This window comes from Coturnix japonica, chromosome 33 (genome assembly GCF_054131305.1).
Source record: "Coturnix japonica strain WE chromosome 33, WE-NBRP24, whole genome shotgun sequence".
NCBI lineage: Eukaryota > Metazoa > Chordata > Aves > Galliformes > Phasianidae > Coturnix > Coturnix japonica.
Genome location: NC_140695.1, coordinates 2574523 through 2600366, shown reverse-complemented (window position 1 = coordinate 2600366; position 25844 = coordinate 2574523). Strand labels below are relative to the sequence as shown.

At 44.9% G+C, this 25844-nt stretch overlaps 1 protein-coding gene across 1 annotated transcript; it reads right to left on the bottom strand.

Moving 5' to 3' along the window:
- Positions 1 to 3011: 3011 nt before the first annotated feature.
- On the bottom strand, positions 3012 to 9083 carry LOC146755363 (obscurin-like protein 1). Its single transcript, XM_085525653.1, has 4 exons — positions 8811 to 9083; positions 6657 to 6905; positions 6321 to 6433; positions 3012 to 3181 (listed from the first exon to the last, which is right to left on the bottom strand). Exons 1-4 carry the CDS (start codon positions 8833 to 8835, stop codon positions 3146 to 3148), a joined length of 423 nt encoding a protein of 140 aa, XP_085381779.1. The 5' UTR covers positions 8836 to 9083; the 3' UTR covers positions 3012 to 3145.
- Between the last annotated feature and the right edge of the window lie 16761 nt (positions 9084 to 25844).

Genomic DNA, 25844 nt, shown 5'->3' with positions numbered 1-25844 from the left:
TGGGTTGTTGAAAACTATGTTGAAAGCAATGGGTGGTGGAACATTTAAGCACTGGGAGAAGAATCTGGCAGAAGCCACTTGGTTGGTCAATACTAGAGGATCTGTCAATCGTGATGGTCCTAGTCAATCTAGCCCCCTACACACTGTAGAAGGAGATAAGGTCCCTGTTATACATGTAAAGAACATGTTGGGAAAAGCTGTTTGGGTCCTTCCAGCTTCTGGAAAGGGCAAACCTATCCGTGGAACTGTCTTTGCCCAGGGACCTGGGTGCACTTGGTGGGTAATGCAGAAGGATGGGGATGTTCAATGTGTGCCACAAGGGAATTTGATGCTGGGGGAGTGCAGTCAATAATTTTATGTATCTATATATATATATATATATGTTTGCATGTGTAGTGTATTTTAGTTATTATAGTTGTACATTTAGTTATGTTACATGCAATTCTACTATTTAGCTATCACAATTTTACATACGTGTATATATATGTATATATATGTATATATTAACCATGATGTAATAATGTAGAATAAGGGGTGGAATGTCATGGTTTTGTAATTTTGTAATTTTGCTATCAGTATTCCACATCATAACATCATGTCAAGTATGGATACTTCTGTTGAATGTGCAGTCCACAGAAGAAGACTACATATCCCAGAGAACAACAGGAGTAACAATAAGTCACGGGACCAGGACTCTATATAATCTCGTTCCCAGGCTGGAGTGCCCTCCTTCTTCTCTCGAACTTCTCGGAGAGTGGGAAGCATTCCAGCCGTGTCGCCTAGAGTTCACAGTAGGCCTCTCGGTTTTCGGAGACTCTCTCTCTCTCTGTTTCGTTCGATTTGTTAGCCTTAATTATATTATATTGTGTTATCTTGTATTTCAATATCATATTTAGTAAAATAAGTTTTTCCTCCTTAGATTGTTGCTGTTTTATCCCACTCCCCTTTTCCCCCTCCTTTCCGGGCCCCGGGGGGGGGCGTGGGGTGGTTTCCCCTGTCACGGGCATAGGTAAATCTAAGTAACCCGTGACAGGGTTGGAGGCACATCCTGTGCCAGAGCATCCCGATGGCACGTGTGGGGCACTGATCTGTAGCAGAGGAAGGGGAGGAGGTCCCAGCACAGCTCTGCACCATGCTCTGCCACACTGGGCAGCTTGTTCCTGGCTCAGCAGTGCCATCAGACAAGAAGCAGGGAAGGAAATCAAGGATGGGGGGTACTATCAAACGCAGTTAGTGCATGCCTTTGCAAGACAAACAGACCCAGAGCTTGCGGGTTGTTCCTGCTTTTGTAGCATTTGTGTGCTGTAGCTGAGCAAAAGGTTCTGCTGCTTGAATCTTCTTCTGCAAGAGCCGCCTACCGGTAAATGTCTGCGGGGATGTACTCGGTGTGCACTTCTGAAGCCATTTGAGAACCTAGTCGTTCTTGCTGCAGGACCCCTGTCTTCTGTTAAAAGCTGAACGGTCCCCAGAGCACCTGTTTCCATCAGCTGTCATCATCCAAAGCAGCCAGCCTTCTTACAGTCACCTGGCCCAAACATCCCTTTTGCTCTACACTTGATTCCTGCAAGAGATGGGAGCTTGGCACGCACACCATCATTCCAACACCCGACCCCAGCAGCAAGGGATCACAGCACTGGCACAGCTGAAACAAAAAGGGTGTGCGAGTTTCCTGTTAGCACTCAGTGTGAACAAATCTACCACTGAGCAACACCGTGAGCTCCCACTCACCTCAGCACAGGTCAACCTGTAACCCCAGCCTTCCCCTATCCATGTGCAAACGCACACCCGTGTGCCACCCTGCCTGCTTTGCACACCCCCATGCACGCACTGCATCGTGTGCCCTCCTTTGCATTCACAGACGTGTGCCAACCACCCCTGGGAACACCTACGTGCCTACACCTTCCACAAACACCCCTTTGTGTGCACCTGTGTGCAAACAGCAAACAGCAGAGGGTGCACGCGATTGCATCATTGGTATCACTGATAACCATGTTAAAAAGCACTGGTCCCAAGACAGACTCCTGGATGACACCACTTGTTATCGGCCTCCACCTGGACATCGAACCATGAATCACCACCCTCTGTCTGTGGCCTTTCAACCAATCCCTTATCCACCAGGTGGTCCACCTGTCAAATCCACATCCCTCCAGTTTAGAGATAAGGATGTGGTGGAGGGCCATGTCAAAGATCTTGCTCAAGTCCAGGTCAATGACATCTGTTACCTTCCTTTTGTCCACAAATGCCATCACTCCATCATAGAAGGCCACCAGATTGGTTAGGCATGGCCTTCCCCTGCTAATGCCGCGCTGGCTGTCTTGGATCACATGCTCATTCCTTATGTGATCAAGCATGTCTTTGAGGCGGATCTGTTCTTCACCATCTTCATCACAGTTACACATTTGAATCAAATAATTGGTGTTCCTGTCACGAAGAAAACCTCTTTGTCTTCTACTCCTGCTGCACTTCTGTGCTTTCACCAGAAGCAAAGGGAGAGGCCACCTCCTAGATCCAAATTTTAAGAAACCAACACCCAATAGGTGTCATCTGAAGTAAAATAGCAGAGAAATTAAGATGACTCTTCTGCATCCAGCTTGGATCACTCCCTCACTCAGGCACACCACCATCAGATCAAGGAGATGCTGCCTTCAGCTTTGAGACTGTATGGGAAATCACAGCTTGAACCTTTGATTAATCAGCTGAGGCAAGTGTTGGGCCAGCTGCGGGAGCACAGGTGAGAGTAATCTAGCTGTGCTCCCAGAAGGGGTGGACCTTGACTCCACCTCCTCTGAGACCTCATTTAAAGGCTGACCACCACTGAGGCAGCATCTCTTGGAGATTGCTCCCCAGTTGAGACTGCCTCAGCTTTCTGGTCAAGGTATCGATATTGGTGAGTTTCCCTTTGCTAATAACCTTTGACTATTTACCACCATCTTTGTTAACATCTTTTTATTAGCCACCCTTACAGAGACCATAAGGGTTTGGGCTTCCAAACTCTCAGCAAGCATTTGGATCAGACAGCTTCCTGCTGGGGAGCCCCCTGCATCACTGCTGCCTATTCTGGTACCGGACCTGCAGATGCTTCAGAGCTCATTAGCATGGACTTCCTTCCTCCCCTCAGCAGCTGCTCCTGCACTCACCTTCATTCCTACTCAGATACCGGCCGCTTCCAGCACCAGCTGACCTGCAAGACACAGAAAGGAAAGGTGGGAGTCATGCAAACGCACAAGCCCAAGGCTGCGTCACCACCACGTATGGCAGCCTCGGGAAGTCAGCTGCAACTACAGCCTTTGTCAGAATGGAAACAGGTACCATCAATTCAGTGTGACTTCTGAACTCACTGCCACCATCAGAAATAGGCACTGAAATCGCTCACTTCACTGCAGCTGGTTACCTCCAAATACTTGCAGATGGCGTCATCTGCAAACTTGCTGAGGCTGCATTTGATTCCATTGTCCATGTTGCCTACAGAAATGTTAAAGAACACTGGTCCCAACACCACCCTCCACCTGGAGACTGACCTATTGACTGCAGCTCTCTGAGTGTGACCATCCAGACAGTTCCCTATCCTGCAACTGGTCCATCCATCAAAACCATTTTTCTCCACTTTGGTGACCAGGATGTCATGCAGGACGGGATCAAATGCTCTGCACAAGTCCAGGTAGATGATGTCAGTTGCTCTCCCATTATCCACTGATGCTGTTACTCCATCATGAAAGGCCACCAAGTTTGTCAGGCATGGCTTGACCTTGATGAAGCGATATTGTTACCACCAATCACCTCATCTTTATTTTCCAAACTATGCCAAGGAGAACGAGACAGAACTCTACAATGTCGTGTCACTACAAACCTGTCTGAACCATTGGCTTCTCTGCATGCTCATCACTAGTCTCTCCTTAGCTTGTGTGCCCACAAACAATGTATGGGGAATGTCAGCCACAAATCTTACCTAGGGGACATCTTTGCTTCAAAATCCCTTGAACATCACACAATCCCTTTTAACTCTCCAGGTCTGCACTTATTTATGTCAGAATCAGACCATATTTCTGTGCTGCTATATCCTTTTCCTTCTGAAGGGCCTGGATACAACTTGGATTAACATCAGGAGAAGAGTTCCTGCATAGAATCATAGATTTACCCAGGTTGGAAAAGACATTGAAGATCATCAAGTCCAACCACAGCCTAACCAGTACCCTAACTCTAGAAACCCTACACTAAATCATATCCCTGAGTACCACATCCAAATGGCTCTTAAACACAACCAAGGATGGCGATTCAACCACCTCTCTGAGGAGCCTATTCCAGTACATAAAACCTCTAGTACCTAAATCTCTCTAAAAGAGCACAGGTATTAATCTGACCAGAAAGGTTCCTGTTTGTTCATAAAATGTGCCTTTTCCGCTCCATCTTGCATAGGCCACTGAGCACAGGGTAGCTGGGAGACCACAGAACAAGTGGTTCTGTGAGCAAAAGGGAAACCACTGCCTAATCCAACTCCTTCAATCTCTGCACTCTGCTAGGAGGGACATGCCTAAATAGGGTGGCAGATACACACAGGAGATAAATATTTCCACTTCCCTCAGCCAACACTGCTCTGAATATCTATGGGACACGCAGTTGGATGAAAAGGCATTTGACAAAGAAGGAAAAGAAAGAGTTTAGTCTGCTGTGCCATTCTCTCGGTAGCCAGAATAACTAACCCTCGCCAGTGTTAGTTCAAAGAATAGGCAGATTTTATCTCCTGACATGAGCAGTAATTCAAAGAAGCTGGTATATGATCCTGTATCCTGCATATTCACTGCAGGCAGGCAAAGACATTATGAGATAAGGGAGATCTACACATCACTTGTTATGAACACCTCATTGCATCAGGAACAGTTTATTACCCCAATTGTGAGAATCACCTTCCCTGTTACAGAGGGAAGCACGGACATGGTGAGGCATTCACAGGCCCTTTGGCTGTCACTTAGAGGAGGCCTGCCTGCTCTACCCAGCCTCTACCAGATGCTGGCTGATAGCTCAGTACACAGGGTAGTGTTCTCTGACTTGCCAAGTGTGGGTTTATGTACTAAATGGCACAAAGCCACAGACAGGTGTTAACTCTGACACTGCTGACACGGACCACAGAAGACAAATATTTCATGGCACACAACTCTCTGTGCAGTTTTCCTAGAGACAAGCCATACAGCACCCTGGTCCACTCTAACACAACAGCTTCCCTTTGTGCTAATTCTCCTCCAAAACAACAAACAAAAAACTGGACAGGAATGCAGAGATCTACACTGCAATTGAATCAAACCAAAAGCCACTTGCACGGAAAGATAAAACCACACACAAGAGGAGAGTTTATGAAGAGGACCACTCTTGGACTACTTTCCAAGAGGCATCAATTAGTAACTCTCTTTGCTCATTTTTCACACTACTCTACAGTGTCCTCCTGAGCCCCCTTACTCCTGTTGCCAACTACCTAAACTTGTCTTAGGCTGCTCAGCATGTGGATGTTTTCTGATCTTCATATTCACACTTGTGAATAATGAGACTTCTCTTATTTCCCTGGGAAGTAATGCCCACTTTTTTACTTTGACAGAGCTCCTTCCCATCCTAGAAGGGAAAATATCAAGTCAGATCTCCATGAGTCCTTCCATCTCTGCACTGAGCAAAGGGAGCCTTCAGATCTATGCTTAATTCACCCACTCCCCTAGAATTAATGGAACTGTGCTTACTGGAACATATGCTGAAGCTTAAGCACAGTGCAGTGTTTTCAACATGTAGGAATGGCTATAGAACATGCAGAAATTCTGGCTGACCTATGACAGCTTAAAGCACTGCAGAGGACTGTTAACAAGCCTGTTTGGACATCACCTTGAATAAATGACGTTATCCCCAAGTAAGGGAAGGAACAGCTGAGCACCGCGGAGGTACACAAAGTGCCAGAGCAAATTCTCACACTGTCAGGTGCAAAGAAAACTCAGATTTCACCCCAAAAACCCAGTTCACAACAAGGCTACAAAATCCCGGCTGAGAATTTCTGTGTTAGACTTGAAGCTCAAGACTGTACTGTAGTTCAACCAACAATATTTTGTGCAGCATGACCTAAAAAGTTCACAATAAAACCAAAACAAACTTCAATTTCAACTTGATAAATGAACTCAGGACATAATAACAAAGAGTGCTGATCTGGGCAAATAAAAGAGCATAAAGAAAAGAGAGCAGTGCAAAAGCTATCAAGCAAAAGCTCAGACTCGCATCCCTTGGAAGTGAAATTAAAGGCTCTCATTCATTTCCAGAGAAGTCAGAAATGAAAAAACCATTACATGCCATACCTTGAACCACTTGATGTCCACCTTGGGCCTGCACAGCTCACACTCAAACGTGACCTTGTCCTTCTGAATGACGCTAATGTCTGCAAATGGTCTGCTGATTTTCACAGGCAATTCTGAGAAGGAGAAAGAAGGATGTGGATTTAGTTGGAATTTGAGCACATTATCATTACTTGTGCTAGATACAATCATGTTACAACAATCCTCTTGATATTTCACGGATACTCTGGTGGCAATAGCCCAGTGCATAACATTCTTTGCAGCTGGAAGGAAAGCTGGTTCTGCTGTTCAAGTAATCTGGGACAAGAGCAGATAATGACACTTTGCACCAACCAATACCTGTCACAGTGAGCCTCCCCGATGAATTAATGCCTTCTGCTTTAAAGGAAATGAGTCCTGCATCTTCAAGGTCATCTTCTTTCTTCCCCTGGACACCCATCGTGATATTTGGTGCAGGCTTCAGCCGCACGCCGTCCTTCTGCCAAGTCCCTTCCACATCCTCATGGGACACCTCCACCGAAAAGGTGACAGTTCCCTTCTCAGGGAATTCCAGGGGCTGCAGACCTTTCACCAGCTTCATCTGCTGCACTGAAAGACAACGGGGAGAGGTTGGAGATCTCACACCAGCAGCTGAGAAACAGAATCATCAAAGGAATCAGAGAAAGGTTTAGGTTGGAAGGGACCTTTGAGATCATCCAGTTCCAAACCCCCTGCTGTAGGCAGGGATGCTTCCCTCTACACCAGATTGCACAAAGCCCCATCCAGCCTGGCCTTGAATGCTTGAATAGCATCAGGACTTCCAAAACAAGTTACTTCCCTCTTCCTCTCTGTCTCGCTCCAATTTGTAGGAGGGAGGCAAGGTTCTTTGATATGTGTATGCCCGGCGTGAGATTAAGAAGCAACGGTTCAAATGTTGGTCCAACCAGTTTATTATTGTCCTAGCTATTTTTAGGGAGATGGGGAAGGGAAGGTAGGCGATAGAAAAAGTAGGAAATGTAAGCAAGGAGTCTTTGCAGAGAGCGAAAGAGATAGTCACCACCGTGGGTCCAGTGAGGTACACAGTAGGTCCATTGATCTCAGGAACTCGTCTGATCGCCGCAGGGGATGGGAGACAGCCAGGGAGTTCCGCAGCAAGCCGGTCCCGGGGTTCTTCCGACAAAGTTTTCCCCTCAGGGAATTCTCCGTCAAAGGTGTCTTTGGGAGTTTGTCTCCAAAGTCCCCAGTTTAGCGAGGGCCTTTTATCCCCCATTTCGGTGGGGGTTTTTCTTCTTCTTAACAAACACTTCTTTGTAAAATGATTTAAAACTAACTTTTCTGACATTCCTGTCCCACAGATAAGCCAGCAAGGGTTGGAGGTCTCTGTTGCCACACACAAGATTTACCACCTTCTGCAGGGGTCTGCTCCTCCCAGCAGCACCCCTGGAAAAGACTGCTTGTCTTGTTCCTGCTTATCTTTGCAGTCCTAAGCAGGGATGGCATGATAACACCCACCATTCACCCTCCTGGATAGTTAGCAGTTGCCTGTCAGAGTCTTATCATCAGAAAGGCCTCAAGAAAGCAAACTTTGAGACAATAAAAGAAAAACAGTTCTGTCTTTCACACTCTCCCAGGTACAGTATCTGCTAATTAAGCAACAGCCTTTGCAAAGAAGAAAACTTGTTCATAACCAGGTCCATGGGTGCTCTTAAATGGATCCTTCCAGATGGAAAAAACATTTCAGGTGGCCTCCTAGATTCTACCCCTTTTTGTGTTGCACACAAGACTGAAAAAAAAAAATTACTTTTGCAAAGTTCTTCTTGTCATAAGGAAACAAACATTTTGGGAATGGCAGAACCAGGTAAAATTTTCCTTCACGTCAAGAAAGTATAAATTTCACTCTCATGCTCTTGGTGTGCTTTCTGCTATGATTATTTGGACTAATTAAGCTTTTCCCTGATGAAAGCCTAGAAGTATATCACAAGAAGGACCAACTTACCCATGACCCTTTTATGACCATAACTGACAATAAAATATTCAGCCAGACTACAGGTTTGAGCAGCTGAGTTGTTTCTAGGATCTCCTGCAATCTCAAGCTTGGAACACACACTTGTCTTTTGACTAAGTGTCTCTTATAGTGCAGTAAAACAACAGGTTTTCACATGGCTATTCCTCATTTACCTTGATCTGAAATCATTCTCAAACCATGCAGGCTCAGTCCAGGGAGAAGGGGAGGAGAGGGGAAGGGAAAGGGGAAGTCAGGTCCTCTAAAATCAGGCTTCTTAGCCTAAAGCTCAACAGCAAATAGCAGTCCACTTCCCCACATTGCTAGACTCCGAGCATTTAAAGAACATCAGCTGACCTCATGATGAGCTCTAACATAGCCAAAGGAATTAATATATTCAAATATTCCCTCAGGGGGAATTGTGGCTGTTCCATGCCCACAGGGTAGAAGACAGCCAGTCCTCCTCTCAGCCACATAAACAGCTGCTTAGTGCTCCCAAAGCGAATGCTCACCAGTTGTTTCCAACTTGAAGGTCATCTTCTGGCCAGCAGCCTCGCAGATGTATTCTCCAGCATCTTTCCTCTCCAGCTGCTCCACAACCAGACGCCGTGTTTTGCCCACAGATTCCAGTCTGAACTTTCTGGAGGTGGCAAGCAGTCTTCCATCCTTGTACCATTTTACTTCGCTTGGATCCTGTGCTACTTCACAGCTGAGGGAGGCACTTGCTGCCAGGGCAGCACGCACCTCTTTCTGCACCTGCTCCTGGTTTATAAACACAGGTTTTGGCTCTGAGGGAAGAAAAGAAAAAGTATTGACTGAGGGACTGAAATGAGACCATCTTGCAGGTTTGTATGTACAGGTTGGAACAGGTTTAGGTTACCACTTGTGCCCAAACTAATAGCCTTCACTAGAGAATATCAGCTCTTCTGTTGAAACAAAGTGTCAAATCTAGGCAAGAAAGAACCTAGGAACTGAAGCAACCAAGAGGGTCCTTGAACACCAGTCCCATGGTTGCAAGTCACTATGCAAACATATTGAACCCAAAAGAACATCTGTCCTGCAGGCAACCAAAACCTGAGTTCCTTTTACTTAAGACCCACTGTGAAACATCAAAACACATAAACATGTGATAGTCAAACCACTGGCTGCCTTTTCATGACCCAGAACAGTACTCCTGGCTTCCTGAACAGACTCCTCATGGCCTCTACCATTGCCACAACTGTGACTGTCAAAGGCACAAAGGAAATATGCTCACCAACGCAGTCCTTTGTTCTTTGTGTGTGATTTGCAGATATCTATCTTACTTTGAGCTCTGGGAATAGTCAGCTCTACCAGGTCTCTTACTGTGAGTAGCAGACTCACCTATCCAGATGCAGCCTCCAACATAAAGGCATAGTAAAAAGGCAGTGTACTACTAGGAGAAGTTCCTGCTTCTCCTGCCATGAAAGGCTGCACGTAGAACATGCACTCCAGCCTCACTGCACATACTTATCTTAGTCAAATGTTTTGGTGAACAAGACTTACAGTTTGGGATCTCAGGCACAGGAGAGATTTGAATAATATCTTGAATATTGCTTCCATTGTACATATATCAGTAATTATTATTCTACAGACAGACTGAAACAGGTCTTTGTGCCATACTAAAACCACATACTTGCTACAAACCCAGGCAATCAAGTATAGGGAAAAAACCTCAGCACAGACTACTGCACCTGGATCACTGTATAATAGAAACTAGATTTTACTTTACTGTTCTCTGCTGAATTTCAGACAACACCTGTCTTACCTGTGACATGAATCTTGAAGGTGAGTTTCTGGCCAGCAGCCTCGCAGCTGTACTCCCCTGCATCTTTCTTCTCCACCTGGCTCACCACCAGCCGACGCTGTTTGCCCTCTGACTCCACCTTGAACTTCTTGCTCAAGATGATCAGTTTCCCCTCCTTTTATCACTTCACCTCTGTCTTCTCCTGGGCCACCTCGCAGCTCAGCGTGGCATTTTGAGTCAGTACAGCCTTCTGTTCCAGTGTATCACCACCCTCATCATGAAGAACTTTTCTCATGTCCAAACTGAGTCTACCCTCTTCACTTTTGAAACCATTGCCCCTTGTTATGTAGCTATAGACCCTGGTAAAAAGCTTTTTTCCACTTTCTTATCAGACTCTCCTAATAAATAGAATGCCTGTCTTCCTCCATTTCTGGAATGAAAAGCACCAGCTTGAAGGCTTTCTATTTTTAAGCATTTCTTTTGCACCTGCTATAGAGAAGAAAACAAAAGAAAATACGGGAAAACCTTTTAAAGTGCAGGTTTCTTTAATTTAATAGAAACCACCAATGCTGCCATCTAGCATTGTGACCAAATGCTGTCTCTGAGACTATTTAGGAAGAAGCATTTGCAGGGGTGTGCTTGTGCCCTGAAGATATCTTTAATAACCTTTAATTTCCCCTGTAATTATTGACTTCTCATTTTGCTATCATTGCATCTACTTGAGATCCCCAGGGAAATTCCCAAATTATTTCCAGCCTGTCTTAAGCTGAGGCTATCCAAGTCCTAAGTGTTCATAGCTTCAGAAGGCAAACAGAAAAGCACACGAATTAAACAGAATTTAAGCACCGTCTACATCACTGAATGCTGGGGTTGAATGTGTCAAACCACTTAAATTTCCCCTCCTTCTTTGTTGGGGGGTTCAATACAGTCAAAACAATTTCTCTCACCTGTGACATGAATCTTGAAGGTGAGTTTCTGGCCAGCAGCCTCGCAGCTGTACTCCCCTGCATCTTTCTTCTCCACCTGGCTCACCACCAACCGACGCTGTTTGCCCTCTGACTCCACCTTGAAATTCTTGCTCGAGGTGATCAGTTTCCCCTCCTTGTACCACTTCACCTCCGTCTTCTCCTGGGCCACCTCACAGCTCAGCGTGGCATTTTGAGTCAGTACAGCCTTCACCTCCTTTTGTACCTTGTCCTTGTTTGTAAACACGTCTTCTTTCTCTGCAGGGACATCACAACAGTCACACCATTTTGCTGTAGTCTGCTGCAGACCTTACTCCAGTTCCCCATTTTCACTATACTTGCCCTTCACAGGGACCATCATGATGCCTCATTAAGACAGGAAAATACTTTCCCCTCTATTTTGCCTTGGGAAATGATAGGCATATCAGTTCATATCATATCATAAATCTAAACATTTCGAAGTCTGATAGCAGATTTGGACATGAGATTTAGATCACCTGCATGCACTGCTGAACCTCCTCCCTTCTCTTTTTTTCTTCTGATGTCTCTCTACATTTCCAGTAAATCAGAAGGGAACAGCCCTCTAGAACAGGTTGCCCAAGGAGACTGTGGATGCTCCATCCCTGCAGGCATTCAAGGCCAGGCTGGATGTGGTTCTGGGCAGCCTGGGCTGCTGCTTGGCAACCCTGCACATAGGAAGAAGGGGGCTGGAACTGGATGAGCACTGTGGGCCTTTGCAACCCAGGCCATTTATGAGTCTGATTATTTGCATTTTCCACCTAATTGTGTCATTCAAATTTTGTAACCAGATCTCTTCAAACACCTCCCCTTTTCTCACTCCTTGCATGCCTCGTGTGCTCTTGCACTGTAACCCTGCAGACACCAGCTGACTATAAGAGCTGCACAAGTTACCCTCCTTGCCTATGGTTTGTTGCAGTGATTCATTCCTGGATGGAAAAGCACATGTAGAAAAGTGTAGCTATGACACTAGATGACAAAGAAAGTCCTATAGCCAAAGTGTTTCGCACCAGAGAGGCTGTCAGTTGATCCTCCAAATGTAAGACACACAAAATGAAGCGTTCCTTTATGTCATCAATTTATAAGCAATGAGCCGATAATGTTCCAATTAGAAACTTTTATTAATTGTAGCGGGTAAAACAAAAAGGCAATTCAGCGCTGGGCGACAGGGGAATCCTCGTTCCTCCAACTGCCGCACCTTCCCGTCCCTTGCAACTTCTTTTGTAAGGTCCATCCCGAGTGTATTGTCCTTTAATTGGTCGGTCGTGATCGTGCCACTTGGTGTGTCGTTCCTTGGTTGGTCCTTCCGTGAAACTTTGTATCCATCGGGGCGCGCTTTGCCTGTAACTATGCAGAGTACACAATCTACCCATAAAATTAGAGTGTTCTGCAACCCTTGTGGCCTCCATATTCCACCATCACATCCCGGTCCTAATGAACAAGCACTCCACCACAATGCTACCACATCCCGGTCTTAATGAGCAAACATTTTATCACAGTCCCCCCTTTTCTTTTACTGTACTATTTTGTTTTGCTCATTAAACCGTTTTAGTTCTTGTCGACTCCATTCTAGAGCATCCTCTTCTGGTTTCCCATCAAGGGGTTCATATCTTTCTCTAATTACCATTAGGTGGGCTGCCTCTAGCCTGTTCTTAACGATAACGATTAGTCTATTTAAAATACAGGGTCCAAAGGTCAAACCTAATATTATCATAATAACTGGTCCCATTATTGTGGATAATAATGTAGTGAACCAGGAGGAACCATTAAACCAACTTTCATACCAACTTCTTTGAGACTCCTGGGCTCTTTTTCTTTGTTCTAACTGTTTTCTTAGTTCAGCCATTGTATCTATTGCTACCCCCGTTTGATCAACATAGGTGCAACATTGTTCTTTAAGAGCCACACATAGTCCCCCTTGCTGCAATAGGAGAAGATCCAACCCCCTTCTATTTTGTAACACTACTTCTGATAAAGACCGTACCGATTTTGTAAGCACATTGATGGCTTCATCTATTTTCTGTAGATCTTCATCCACAGATTGTCTAAGGGTTTTCAGTCCCTGTGGCTGGTTTATTAAAGATGCTACTCCAGTCCCCAGCCCGGCCCCTCCTATAGTTAATAGCATTGCAACGGTTAGGGCTGTGAATGGCTCCCTTTTAATCAGGTGATGTTCAGAGGTTTCTTGTTGACTGATCACATAATCTTTAGGGTGATATATGATTCGTGGAACTATAATTACTTGTACACAGTAATTGGTGGTTTGATTAAATATCTTAGTCGATAAGCATGTAGTGACCCCTAATTTGGCACATATCCATTTAGCATTGTCTGCGGGTAGGAGCCAGTCTGAGGGTTTCTCCTGACTTTGTACTTCTATAGTTTTATTACATAGATGTCGTTTTTCTAGAGGTATAGTTCCCACACACACACCATTTCCAGTAACATGTGCTAGAGTTATCCCTGGAACATTAGGCCTTCCCTTTTTCCATAGGCACTCTGCTGGGTTAGTCCCATTTCTTCTCCTAATCTTCGCTACGGACCCTATTGCTTCATAAAAAGGGGGTCTTATATTATAGCATAGCCAACACTCCTTAGTTAATTCTGGGTGGGTGTTGTTTAACACCTTGAAACTAGACTGAATTATTTTCCAAAGGGTGCCATATTCGGTAATATAAGGGCTTGCTTCGGTCGGGCCTACAGTAACAGCTTCTGTCTTATTCTGATTGTTATTTATTACTACGTTAGGTCCTATACCTATTGGGGGGTCTGGCGGAACTCTTTCTTTTTTAATAAGGAAATGGCCCCCTCGGTCTCTTCCAGGCTCCCACATTCGTACCCCCCAAGTCTTTCCTATCCACCACACTGTGTTTTCTGTTTTAAGGATTTTTATCTCTAAATGTTGGCATGTTCCTTCACCAGAGTGAGTCCCATAAGTCGGAGGTGTACAACCTGAGGGACCCCAACTAATTGTTATATATTCATCTTGTCCCCCCCCTGGCAGAAATCCCAGTGAAACCGTTTCACAACCCCAGTATGCACAATAATATTCCCCTGGGTAATTACAATAACTTTTCCCTGGATTTGATGCTGGGCAAGCATAGATTGCCTTGCGATTCAGGCATGGTTGTGTTGGTACTAAGTCACATACTTGACTTTTAAGGATGGGAGCGCCTGGGGTCACGTCTGTGCTTATCACCTTCTGATCTTCCCATCTGATTAGGGACCACTTAAATGGCTCATGTGTCTGTACCTCTGTACCCCAACCCTCATTAATGAGACTTAATATTATTATCAATTGAGCTAGTTTTAGATAGGCAGTTTTCCCACTGCAGTAGTGAGTCTTTAATTGCTCGGGGGAGTTATTTCCAGTCTTGGGGTATCTTCTGGATCCTAAATCTTTGGATTCATTCATAATGGAGCAGACCCCTCCACATGTTTTATCTCCTCTGCCTCGCCCATCGACTCGGTTGCCTCGAGCCATGGGGTGTATAATCTTCTCGGCAGCAAGAGTATTCTTCAGGAGGGGCTGGTTTTGCTTCCCTTTTAAGTGGGTCTTTGGGGTACTGCACCCTATTCTTTTTCCCACTGGTTATACACTTAAGTGATGCTGGTAAGGATCCAAATTCACCCCCAGGTTTACCCCCTTCTATTAAAATTTCCACGGCCACTCTGAAGGCTAATAACCAATTTGTGTATTCCTATTTTCGCAGTGGGTCCACTACCTTTCTAAAACATATCCCGACAGTTGCATTCACAATAGTCAAAATATTCCCTTCTACATTAAATTCTATACTGATACGTTTATACAATCATTGTTAATTCATGTTCTCATTTTCCTTGACGGAGGGTTTCGTGACAGTTTTACTTTCAAATCACCCGCTGGACTAGTGACTCTCCATTCGTGATTTTGTACTGGACCCTTAACACGACTAGCATGTGTCCATCCTTTTTCAGCAGTTCTGATGGCAGTATTGGTAGTCAATAATACCAGATAGGGACCTTCCCAGCGAGGCTGCAGTGTGGTTTCTCTCCAGGTCTTTATCAGAACCCAATCTCCAGGCTTTATCTGATGGAGGGTAATGTCAAGAGGGGGTCTTTGAGTCAATTGTCCCTTTTTCCACAATTCCTGTTTATACTTCATTAATTCCGTGATATAAGCTTGAATGTTCTTATCTAACACCCCCGGGTGATCTTTAGGGGTTCCCGCATCATATGGCATATTCCTATGTCAGCCCGGGGCTGGGCCCTAAGGTTTAAGAGGGCAAGGGGAATGCATTTTATCCATGAGAGCTTAGTTTCTAGTGTTAATTTGGCCAATTGCTTTTTTAGTTCCCCATTCATTCTCTCTACTCGCCCTGAACTCTGTGGGTGCCAGGGAGTATGTTCTTCCCATTTTATTCCCAAGGCTTCAGCTATATTTCTAGTGATTCTTGATGTAAAGTGTGGTCCTTGATCTGAATCTATTACTTCTGTTACCCCATACCTAGGGATGATTTCTCAATTCTTTATTCTCTACTTCTAGTCCTATGCCTAATGCAATAATCAGATCCCGTCCTAACAAATTGAACTCCGCTTCAGGCAGTATCAAGAAATCACCCAACCCCACTTTGGACTCTGCTTCTATCATTACATTTTTAACTATTCCTACTGTAAAGGGTTCTCCCTTTGCTCCTATTACTTTGGTAGTTTCCCGGGAAGGTTTGCATCCGAGGGGGATCTGTTGTATAGTAGACCTTTCTGCTCCTGAATCTACTAGAAACTCTACCTCCTCAGCCTGGGGACCAATTTTCAATTTTATCAAGGGCTCCTGTTGTTTCTGGGTCCCCAATATATAGAGCCCCTGACACCCCTAGTCTTCTTGGAAGGACTTTTCGTCTCTCATTCTAACCCTGCAGTCCCTCTTCAGGTGTCCTTTTTTCCTGCAATAATAGCATATTCTCTCCTCCTCCCTGTTTTCAGGCTTCCTAAATTTTTGCTGTCCTGGAATTCGATTTTGCGTCCATCCCCCCATTTTCCTTTCCAATTCCCTACTTTCTCTGACCGCTGTTACCATCATCCTAACCTGCCTATTATGTCTTTCTTCCTCCCTTCTTACATATACCTTCTGAGCTTCCCTCAAAAGTTCATCAAGCCCCCGATCCTGCCAATTTTCTATCTTTTCTAGTTTCTTGCGGATATCTTCCCAAGCCTTAGCTACGAACTGTGTTTTGAGCAGAGCCTGGCCTATCGGTGTATCGGGATCCAATCCTGAATATAGTTGTAAATTCTTGCGTAACCTTTCTAGCCATTCAGTGGGTGTTTCCTCCTTCTTTTGTCTTTCATTAAAAGCTTTATTTATATTCTGACCTCTTGGGACTGCCTCCCTAATGCCCTGGATAATGATAGTTCGCAGGTCCTGCATGTGAGTCCTATGATGTTGATTTTGATGGTCCCATTGCGGATTCTGTAAGGGCCATTTAATATCCGCAGCGGGCCCGTGGGCATGTTGAGCATCCCAAATGCGCATCCCTGCACGCCTAATCATACCTCTCTCTTCTGCTGTGAACAGTATACTTAGAATAGATTGTAGTTCCTCCCAGGTATAAACATTTGGCCCTAAGAACTGATCTACTCTGTCTGCCACCCCCAGGGGATCTTCTAGTATTACCCATTTCCCATTTCCTTCTTAAAATCTCTAACATCCCCTGAATTTAAGGGCACTGATATAAACCCCATCTGAGGTTGTGGACCTCCCATGGGCATTTCTCTTAAAGGGTAGAGGTTATTTTGTCGTGCCTTTGCCCGTGTCACAGGCCCTCCCCCTTCTATCTTTTGTACTTCCGCCTCTCTCGAATCCATCTGCCCATGATCCAACTGAGGAGGAGAAGGTAGGGGAATTGCTGGTGGTAAAGCATATGGTGGGGGTCCCACTAAGGCCTCCTCTTCCCTTCGAGGTTTACGTTTTTCGACATCTTTTTCTTTTCGTGTCAAATTAAAAATGGGGACTCCTAAACCCTCTGGGCGAGTGACCCATACTGCTGCATAGTCACTTTCTTCTTGATTGAAAGGGGTTTTGGAGTTTACCCAAAAATTTAATTGCTGTTGTACCCAATCTTCATTAGAACCATACTTAGGCCACCATACTGCCGGGCCAATTTGTTGTCCGCTTCAAATTTCTATACAATAATAAATCATCTTTGCCTTATCTTTATTTCTTGTTCCTGGATAGTGCGTCCAGACACTTAGCATGAACCCTAGAGGTGAGTCCTTAGGAATGGATGGTCGTTTAGAAGGGGCGGATGGTTTAGTTTTACACTGCCCCATCTCGTTCTTTACTTCTTGCTCTCTTGTTTTATTCAACGTCTGTAGCTCCCCCTAGTGCCCGTAGCTCTAGGATGCGATCTTATAATATCCTTCCCTAGAGCCCGTAGCTCTAGGGGTACACCTAATAGTAATCCTCCTCCCTAGTGCCCGTAGCTCTAGGGGAACACCTAAATAATAATCCTCCCTAGAGCCCGTAGCTCTAGGGGAACACCTAATAGTAATCATCCCTAGTGCCCGTAGCTCTAGGGGAACACCAAAGAATAACCCTCCATAGAGCCCGTAGCTCTAGGGGAATACCAAAGAATAACCCTCCATAGAGCCCGTAGCTCTAGGGGAATACCAAAGAATAACCCTCCATAGAGCCCGTAGCTCTAGGGGAATACCAAAGAATAACCCTCCATAGAGCCCGTAGCCCTAGGGGTTGTGGTGGTGAAAGGGTCCCGCTTATACCCTGTACCCACCCTTCGGCGTGCCCTCACTCAGTGTTGCATTCACTCGCTTCCCCCAGGTCGTGGCCCACGCCCTCGCGGGCAATGGGAACCGCACTACTGTGGGGTCCACACTCGCTCGGGTTAGTGCCGGCTGCCGGCCCCCCTTCACAAGCACACAACACTCGCCACACGCCGGATTCCCAACCCAGACCGGACTATACTCACCTGTCCTGCGTCTTCGTCCGGACTTTCGTGCACGAAATTTAAAGGGTTAACCGGTTTTTCCTTGCCTTTGTGTTTTAAATTTCGGATCGTCGGCAGGAGTAGGGTGGGAGGATAGGAGCCGAGGCCGCCTATTTAGGCGGGGCGCCCCCTCAGGCTCGTACCCACAGCGCTGGGCGACAGGGGAATCCTCGTTCCTCCAACTGCCGCACCTTCCCGTCCCTTGCAACTTCTTTTGTAAGGTCCATCCCGAGTGTATTGTCCTTTAATTGGTCGGTCGTGATCGTGCCACTTGGTGTGTCGTTCCTTGGTTGGTCCTTCCGTGAAACTTTGTATCCATCGGGGCGCGCTTTGCCTGTAACTATGCAGAGTACACAATCTACCCATAAAATTAGAGTGTTCTGCAACCCTTGTGGCCTCCATATTCCACCATCACATCCCGGTCCTAATGAACAAGCACTCCACCACAATGCTACCACATCCCGGTCTTAATGAGCAAACATTTTATCACACTTTATCTCTGGGATTCCAAGCATTTTCTCACCTCTGACTTTCACTTGGAATGTTGCTTTGTCATCTTTTGTTTCACAGCTGTAGCTCCCTTGGTCTTTCAGGGTCACATTTTTGACCATGAGCTTGAGGTGCGTCCCCTGGCAGATGATGGTTGTCCTCTGGTCCTGCTTCACCTCTGTTTGATCTTTCTTCCATACGACAGCTCCGCTTGCAGCTGACACCTCACACACCAGCTCCAGGTCTTCAGAAGGACTGACTGATATTTCTGGAGTCGTTTTGGGCTTGTTGACAACATTAATGGCTTCATCTGAAGAAAAAAAGAGAAAGTGGTTTACATCCTGACTCAGGCTTATTCAGCATGAAGATACAGTTAGAACTGATTGTAATGTCTCTGCTCATTACATTTGGGTGATGGAGTTTCACCTCTGGAGGTACTCACATACAAACGTGTGCTTGATTCTCCTGTGTAAGGAAAGAGTAAGTTCTATGCAGACAGTTCTTATTTCTTTTAATCAATTCTGTATTCTGCACACGTTCTTCTGAAGCTAAAATGAAGGCAGCTAAGTAACGTGTTTTCAATACATGAACAAACCTATCCAACACCTTGTCTCTAAGCTAACAAGCAGCGTTTGATGAGCACATCAGTATTTCAAGCCCTTCATTCCATCCAGACAGAACCTGCCTGAGGAGCAAGCTGATGGCTGTCAGCTACAGGCAGACCTAGCTTAGTACTGCATTTCTTACAGCAACAACTGTTGCTTTCAGTCACTGAATATACCAAGGCCACTTGCTATGCCAGGCACATTTATGGCATCAGTGAACAAATAATGCGTTAAAAATTGTAATAGACAGGAGCCATGTATTCTTTTAAAACTAGGTGACCAAAGAAGAACAGTCCCTCTAGAGTCAAGCTGTTAAGAACTAATAGCATCAATCAATATCACATAGATAGATTACAGCGAAAGGCTTTCAGTAGAGCTTCAGTTCATAAATGAAAACTGGGTTATGGAAAATAGGCTCAAGATATACACCAAAAAACAGACCTTAACGCCAGGTTCTGTGAATGCAGCCAGCTGAATTTCACAGATATTGAATTTCAATGACAATTTCTTGTGGTATTTTACCCTCCAGCTCCACCCTGAACAGGAACATGTCAGTGACAAGCATTACTCCTCCAGGCTTGACCTGACAGTGTTTTACTTGCACTATGAGCTAATGGGTGTGCTTACAGCACCTCAGGGAGACACCTCAGAGATCACAGTGTCCTTCGGGTACAGCAGGAGACACTCAACTCTCCAAATGTGGAGTTTAATTTGCCTCACAAACTTACCTGAGACTTTCCAATCAAAAATCAGAGTGTCATCTCCAATTGTGTAGATGTATGTTCCCTCGTCTACTTTCGTTACAACTGAAGCCACAAGCTTATGCAGTTTCCCTTTATCTTCCATTGTGAATTTCTTACTGGTCGTGATTTCTTTGCCATTTTTGTACCACTTCACCATGACATTGGCTTCAGAGGTCTCAGAAACAAATTCAGCTTGCTTTCCAGCAACGGCCCTGATTACTCCTCCAGTTGTCTCTTTGATTACAAAGTTTGCCAGTGCTGAAACAAAATATGGACACATAAAATATGTATGATGGTAAAGAACTGCAGGGACATTGGTGACCATGAGGCATTCATTTATCATAAGATCAAACGTGCACGTTTAGTCCTAGTTCTAATTGCTGGATTCTAATTCAGATGCTGGCAAATTGGCAGCTTTTATAAACCACGTACCAGATTACCTTATCTCCACAAGTTGAAGGACATACACTGGACAGGGGACAGAGCCAAAGGAAGAAGCCCAAGGCTTCAAGAAAATGTCTAAAATAGGAAAACTGAGGAAAGAATTGGAACAAGCAAACTAGAAGGAAATCAATGGAGGGAGTATCTATTACTGCACTGTAACCCCCTGGCAAACAAATCGAGCCTAAAAGATGGAGATATCACTTAGGACTGAAAAGATAAACAGAATTCCTTTATGGAAATTAATTGGAGCGCAAAAGGTAGATGATAAAACTGGCCCCTATTAACACACAGTGGAATAATTGATTTAAAAGATTCATGTGCATACACTACTCTAGGGCTTTGTTGTTTCTCCACGGACCAACAAGGGTGACAAGCCAGCAGAAGATGATGAAGAGCCTCATGCAAACTCAGTGTAAAAAAAAAAAAGGCAATTGTTGCTGGGAAGAAGGTGCATTTGCATTTGTGTCATCTGCAGAGGGTACTGCAGAAATGGAAAGTCTTCCACTGGAGCAAACAAAGGGCTCTCATTTATTGCAATCAAGGCCCAGCGTGTGGATCTCAGAGATCAGACCTAAACCCTGCAGCAAAACAGAGACCTGCGTGGGAAAGTTCAGTTTCTCTCTCCATCTGTGTCAGAAAAAGCCCACCATGGAATGACAGCTAAGTAAACATCCCTGTGACTCTTCACAGGTCTCTTCTACATTTGGGATCACTGCTACAAAAAGAGCTGTTTACATCATCTCTCGTGGCCACCCTGAGAGAAGAGCAGGAAGGCTGGGATGCTCTTTTTCCTATCTTTCCCTTGACTTCCTCTATATCTTAGGGACGAATCACAGGACAGAACACAGAAATCAAATGGCTCTACAAAGCAGATTGGCCAGTTCAAGTCAAAACAGCCACTGAAAACACCCCAGATGCTGTCTGACAACAGCTGGACTGTCGGGGAGTTAGGTGAATGCAGTCTGCTGGCCCTGGGCTGGAAGAGCACAGCCCAGACTGTCACATACCTTTCAGTGAAAGCTGATAGAGCATTTTATCCCCCTCACAGATGCACTGACAACTTCCAGCATCATCCATTGAGACGCTGTGAATTTTCAGGGTGTGTTTCTTCCCCACAATTTGCAGTTCATATTTTTCACTGGCCTTGAGCTCCTTCCCATCCTTCATCCACTCCACAGTAGCACCTGTGTCTGAAAGCTCAGCCTGCAGTTTGGCTTCCTCACGCAGCCGAGCGGAGATCTTTTCTACATCTTTGCTCTTATTGGTAAATCTCACTGCAGCACCTGTCAGGAGCAAAGGCCTCGTTATTTCAATTGATATCAGGGTAAGGTGGTCAATGTTTGCTGCAAGATCTCTGAAAAAGTATCACCTTCTGTTCCTGCACTCATCATTGTGTCAGTGCTGAGCAATTCAAGATATTTAATTTGTTCTTCTTGCCAGATTTACTAAGTAAAAATCAACCAAACATCTCCTTCTACTGATTAATAATGCTCTAAACATGCTTCTGCAGAGGTTTCCACCCAATGACAAACAAGTCCTCCCATAATGAATGTTTATTTTTAATATTTTGTCATGCAAAGCTGATTAATAAAGATATTATTGGAATGATTGCTCCCCTACTTCTAAACTATTCCAGTGCAATCAGAAAGGCTATCTGAACCTGGAGCTGAAAGTACTGCTCTATGGTGATGCAGTGGTAAACCTGCTGACTGAATGCACTGGCCAAGAGCTGTGAACTGCAGACATTCATCAGCTGGCATGAAGCAATCTGGTTCAGATACCAAGCAGCTGGGTAGATTGGCTTACCCTACACTCAGTGCTATCATGTTTAGGTCACTTACCCTGGACTAAATATCTCTGTGCATTCCAACCCCACCACAATGGCAAGTCAACAGACATGATGAACAGGGTGAAGGAAGGGCAGGAGAAGAAACAAAACGGGAGGGATATCAGAGCTGTTATCTGGCCTTCCTGCACAGATCCAAATCCACTTTGCTACTGAGATAAATTCCAGTGCCACTTCAGAGGGAGAGTCTCTGAGAAAAGACCACCCAAAAATGGCCTACAGTGACAGCCCAAACAATCTGAACTAAGAGAGATGATGATGCCGTTCCTTCCTCCCTTTTGTGACCTTACAGACCCAACATCAGGAGGTTCCGTGCAGAGGAATGTGACAGAGCTCAGCACTGCACAATTATGCCACAGATTTTGTACCGTATCAGCCCAAGTCGCCTGTCCTTATTACAGGTGAAACTTCATCCAGTTTGCACTGAAATCAACAGCGATTTCCTTGATTTCATCTAATTATTTTTTTTTATCAGTACCCAAATGCATTTTACAGAGAGGTGAAAATTCTGCAATTTAGGCCTGCTGACCTTCGTATGGGACAAAAGGCAACAGAGGCGGCACTTCAAACTCCTACTGAAAAGACAAAACAAACAAAAAAAGGCCTGTGGTTCTGCCACTCTCTTCCCTACAGAAAAGTCTTTCTTTTCACTGCAGCTGTGGGTCAGGATGCATTAAGAAACTCATAGTGAGCATCATGCAAGCAGAGGGACTCCTCACAGTCTTGTTTACTTGAAGAACAGGAGTGAACTATGTAAATCCTGTGCTCAGCTGAGCTCAGCGCAGAGCACAGCGCCTGCCCTAAAACGAGGCACTTTGCACCCCAAAGCAATGGAAAGGCACAGCGTGGTTTTCTCAAGACCTTGAGACGGGCCAGTGTCAAAACCTGCAGAAAGCTACACAAAAAGCGGATCAAAACACAGCAGACACGTGAACACCAAGCAGGAATAGCCTCCTGCCCAGGAACCTGCCAGTGCAAGGAACCAAGCAAGGCAAAGGTGGGAGAAAGTCAGCAAAGCCAACCGTGATTGGACAAGAGCAGGGGAGTATCACACGTGTATACCATATCATTGAGTCTCAACGAGGTAAAAACAAACAAGAAAGGAAACTGAGCAGAGCAGAGATACACACCTGAGAACTCCCCTATGGGCCATGTCCAGCGAAGCACAGAGAGACAAGGGAAAAAAGGAAGTGAAAAAAAGGATCGATCAGTGACTGAAACCAACAAAACTAAAATTTTGTTTCAAAAAAAAAAGAATTAACAATGATTCAGCCATTTCAGTGTCAAAAGGCATGAAATAGTAAGGACGGGAACTGCCACGACTCTACATACAGGACAAAAAAACCAAGGAGAAGGAACCCCTGTTAGAACTGCAGCCACACGCCTCAGCCACCCCCAGCCTTCCAGACACGAGTTTCAGACAGTCGCATCTCAGCCTGGATAAACCTTTCTTTTCTCAGTCACACAGCACTAAGCGCAGAACGGCCAGTTTCCACTGCCTTCTTGTTCCCCTCCCTTTGTGATCATTCTCCTGTTAGCAGACAGATCTGCTGAAATTAAACGTGCACTTCAGCCACATTTCAGCATGCAAAGGACAGCTGCATTTTACAACATTTTTTTTTTCCAACAGCAGCACCAGGGCTCAGTCTGATAATTTCATTTAAACTTCTGTATAGAAAAACATCATTTATATACATGAACTTACCACTAACGTAACAACTGCTGTTTTCACCATAAAACACCCATTAAATGAAGTAAGATTTTAATCTCCAAAGCAAACACAGGAGGCCACCCTAACACTGAAAAAAAGGACTTCGCAGGGCCCATTACCCAACTGTTAGTCCTACCCTATGTCCAGAGTAAAGGGATAATGAAGACCAGGAAAGGAGATATGAGAGAAAGGGGGAACAACCCACAAGCAGCTGGGACTGCTACACTTTCACAGCTTTATCAGACTGCTACCTGACACAAAGCTGCTTCTCTGACTGCTTCAAAGTCCTCATTGGGAACATAGAACATAATCAGACTTCAGATACAAGAAGCTCCTTCAATATCAGCCTAAAAGGAGAATGCAAAACTCTCTTGGATTGACTAAGAAGGTAAAAACTGCAGTGAAATCTATGTTTCCATACGAGAACGACAATTGTTCCCCTTAAACTTAAAGAAATCTTAACAAAAGGGTTTTTTTTTCTTGCAGACTTCCAAGAAAAGCTCTATTCCAAGTGAAGCTGCAAGAATGCAGAATTACTGGCGTGAAGATTTGTGGGAGGAGGGGAAGAAGCAATCTTCAAACAAAGGAAAATAACTTACAGACACAAAGACAGCCCAAATACACAGCCATTAACTCAAGCTGTTGGGTAAGAATTACTGCTGTAGGTGCATATTTCAGTCACAGTGTATCCCAAATTCCACGCCATTTTCTAAAGGTCAAACATCCAAGTTCGGAAAAAAGAGTGAATCTAAACGCTTCTAGAAGCCTAACGGAGCTGTCTTTGCTTCAGAGAAAACAGAACAGTCCCAACAAATTTTACCTAGCAGATCTGCTCCTTCATCAACATCTCCGATCACCTCGGATCCTGCTGTGGAAAGTTCATGATAGAGGGAGTCTGTGTTGATGCCAAACGCTTTGTTCACAATCCCCTGGGTTGGGCTGTGGTTGGAAGAAAGAAAGGCAAGGATTCTTCTTACTTGGTGATGTTTAAGCCAGAACATAACTCTGAAATACTGAGCATCACAGACCAGTACAGTCAAAACTCTGAGAGTGGATTCTGCCACGGGTTGACTGAGGGAATTCAGTAAGTAAAGGAAAAAGAATGTTTTATTCCCCATACCATGTACCAATACCTACCTTGCATGACCTCAGCCTTGCCTCGCTGATGCCTTTTCAAATAGCTGGTAACTACTCAAAAATTCATAGAAAACCTTCCACTGGCAGTCCTAAGGCTGTGCAGTGATGCCTACACTCCCACCAACTTCAACAGCAACCCTCACAGCAGTAAGATCAGATAAGGACTCAAATGCTGTGAACAGCCCTGGATTTCTTTTTTCCTGTCTCAGAGCAGCCTGGGCCACTCACACAGATCCTTCCATATTACTGATATGTGCCTTCCCTGGAGATCTCAAAGGCTGCCAGCACCTCATTTTTGCATTAGGCAGAATTTATGCATTTTCTGAAACAGCTGCATCTTGAGCTCTGGACCACAATATCCACCCTTCACAAAAACAAGACAGAGGGCCAAGAGCAGAAAGTCACAACCAATACCTGTTACCAGGGTGCTCCAGGCGGGGATCCTGACACATATCCAGCTTAGGAGTAGAGTCCATGATGTCCTGAACATTGGACCACTCGTCACTGCTTCCCATACCTACGTAAGACAACACATGATCTATGGCAACAGTGCTCCTTAAAGGCATTTCTGCAGCTGCAAATAGCACAGCTTGACAATGTCATGGTGCTGCATATAGTTAAAATTTCACTTTGAAACTGCACAGTTCAGTGCATGAAATCTAACCTGGTTTCTGTATAATCTGTAGCCTAAGACCAATATTTGAGGAAGAAAATAAGGGACTCCCCCTTTTGCCAACTTACATAGAAACCAACATGCTTAGAAACCAAAACATTTGAAAGCTGAGGCAAGCAACATAAACACAATGTCTGTTTGCATAGAGAATTCCCGAAGGATTAAGGATG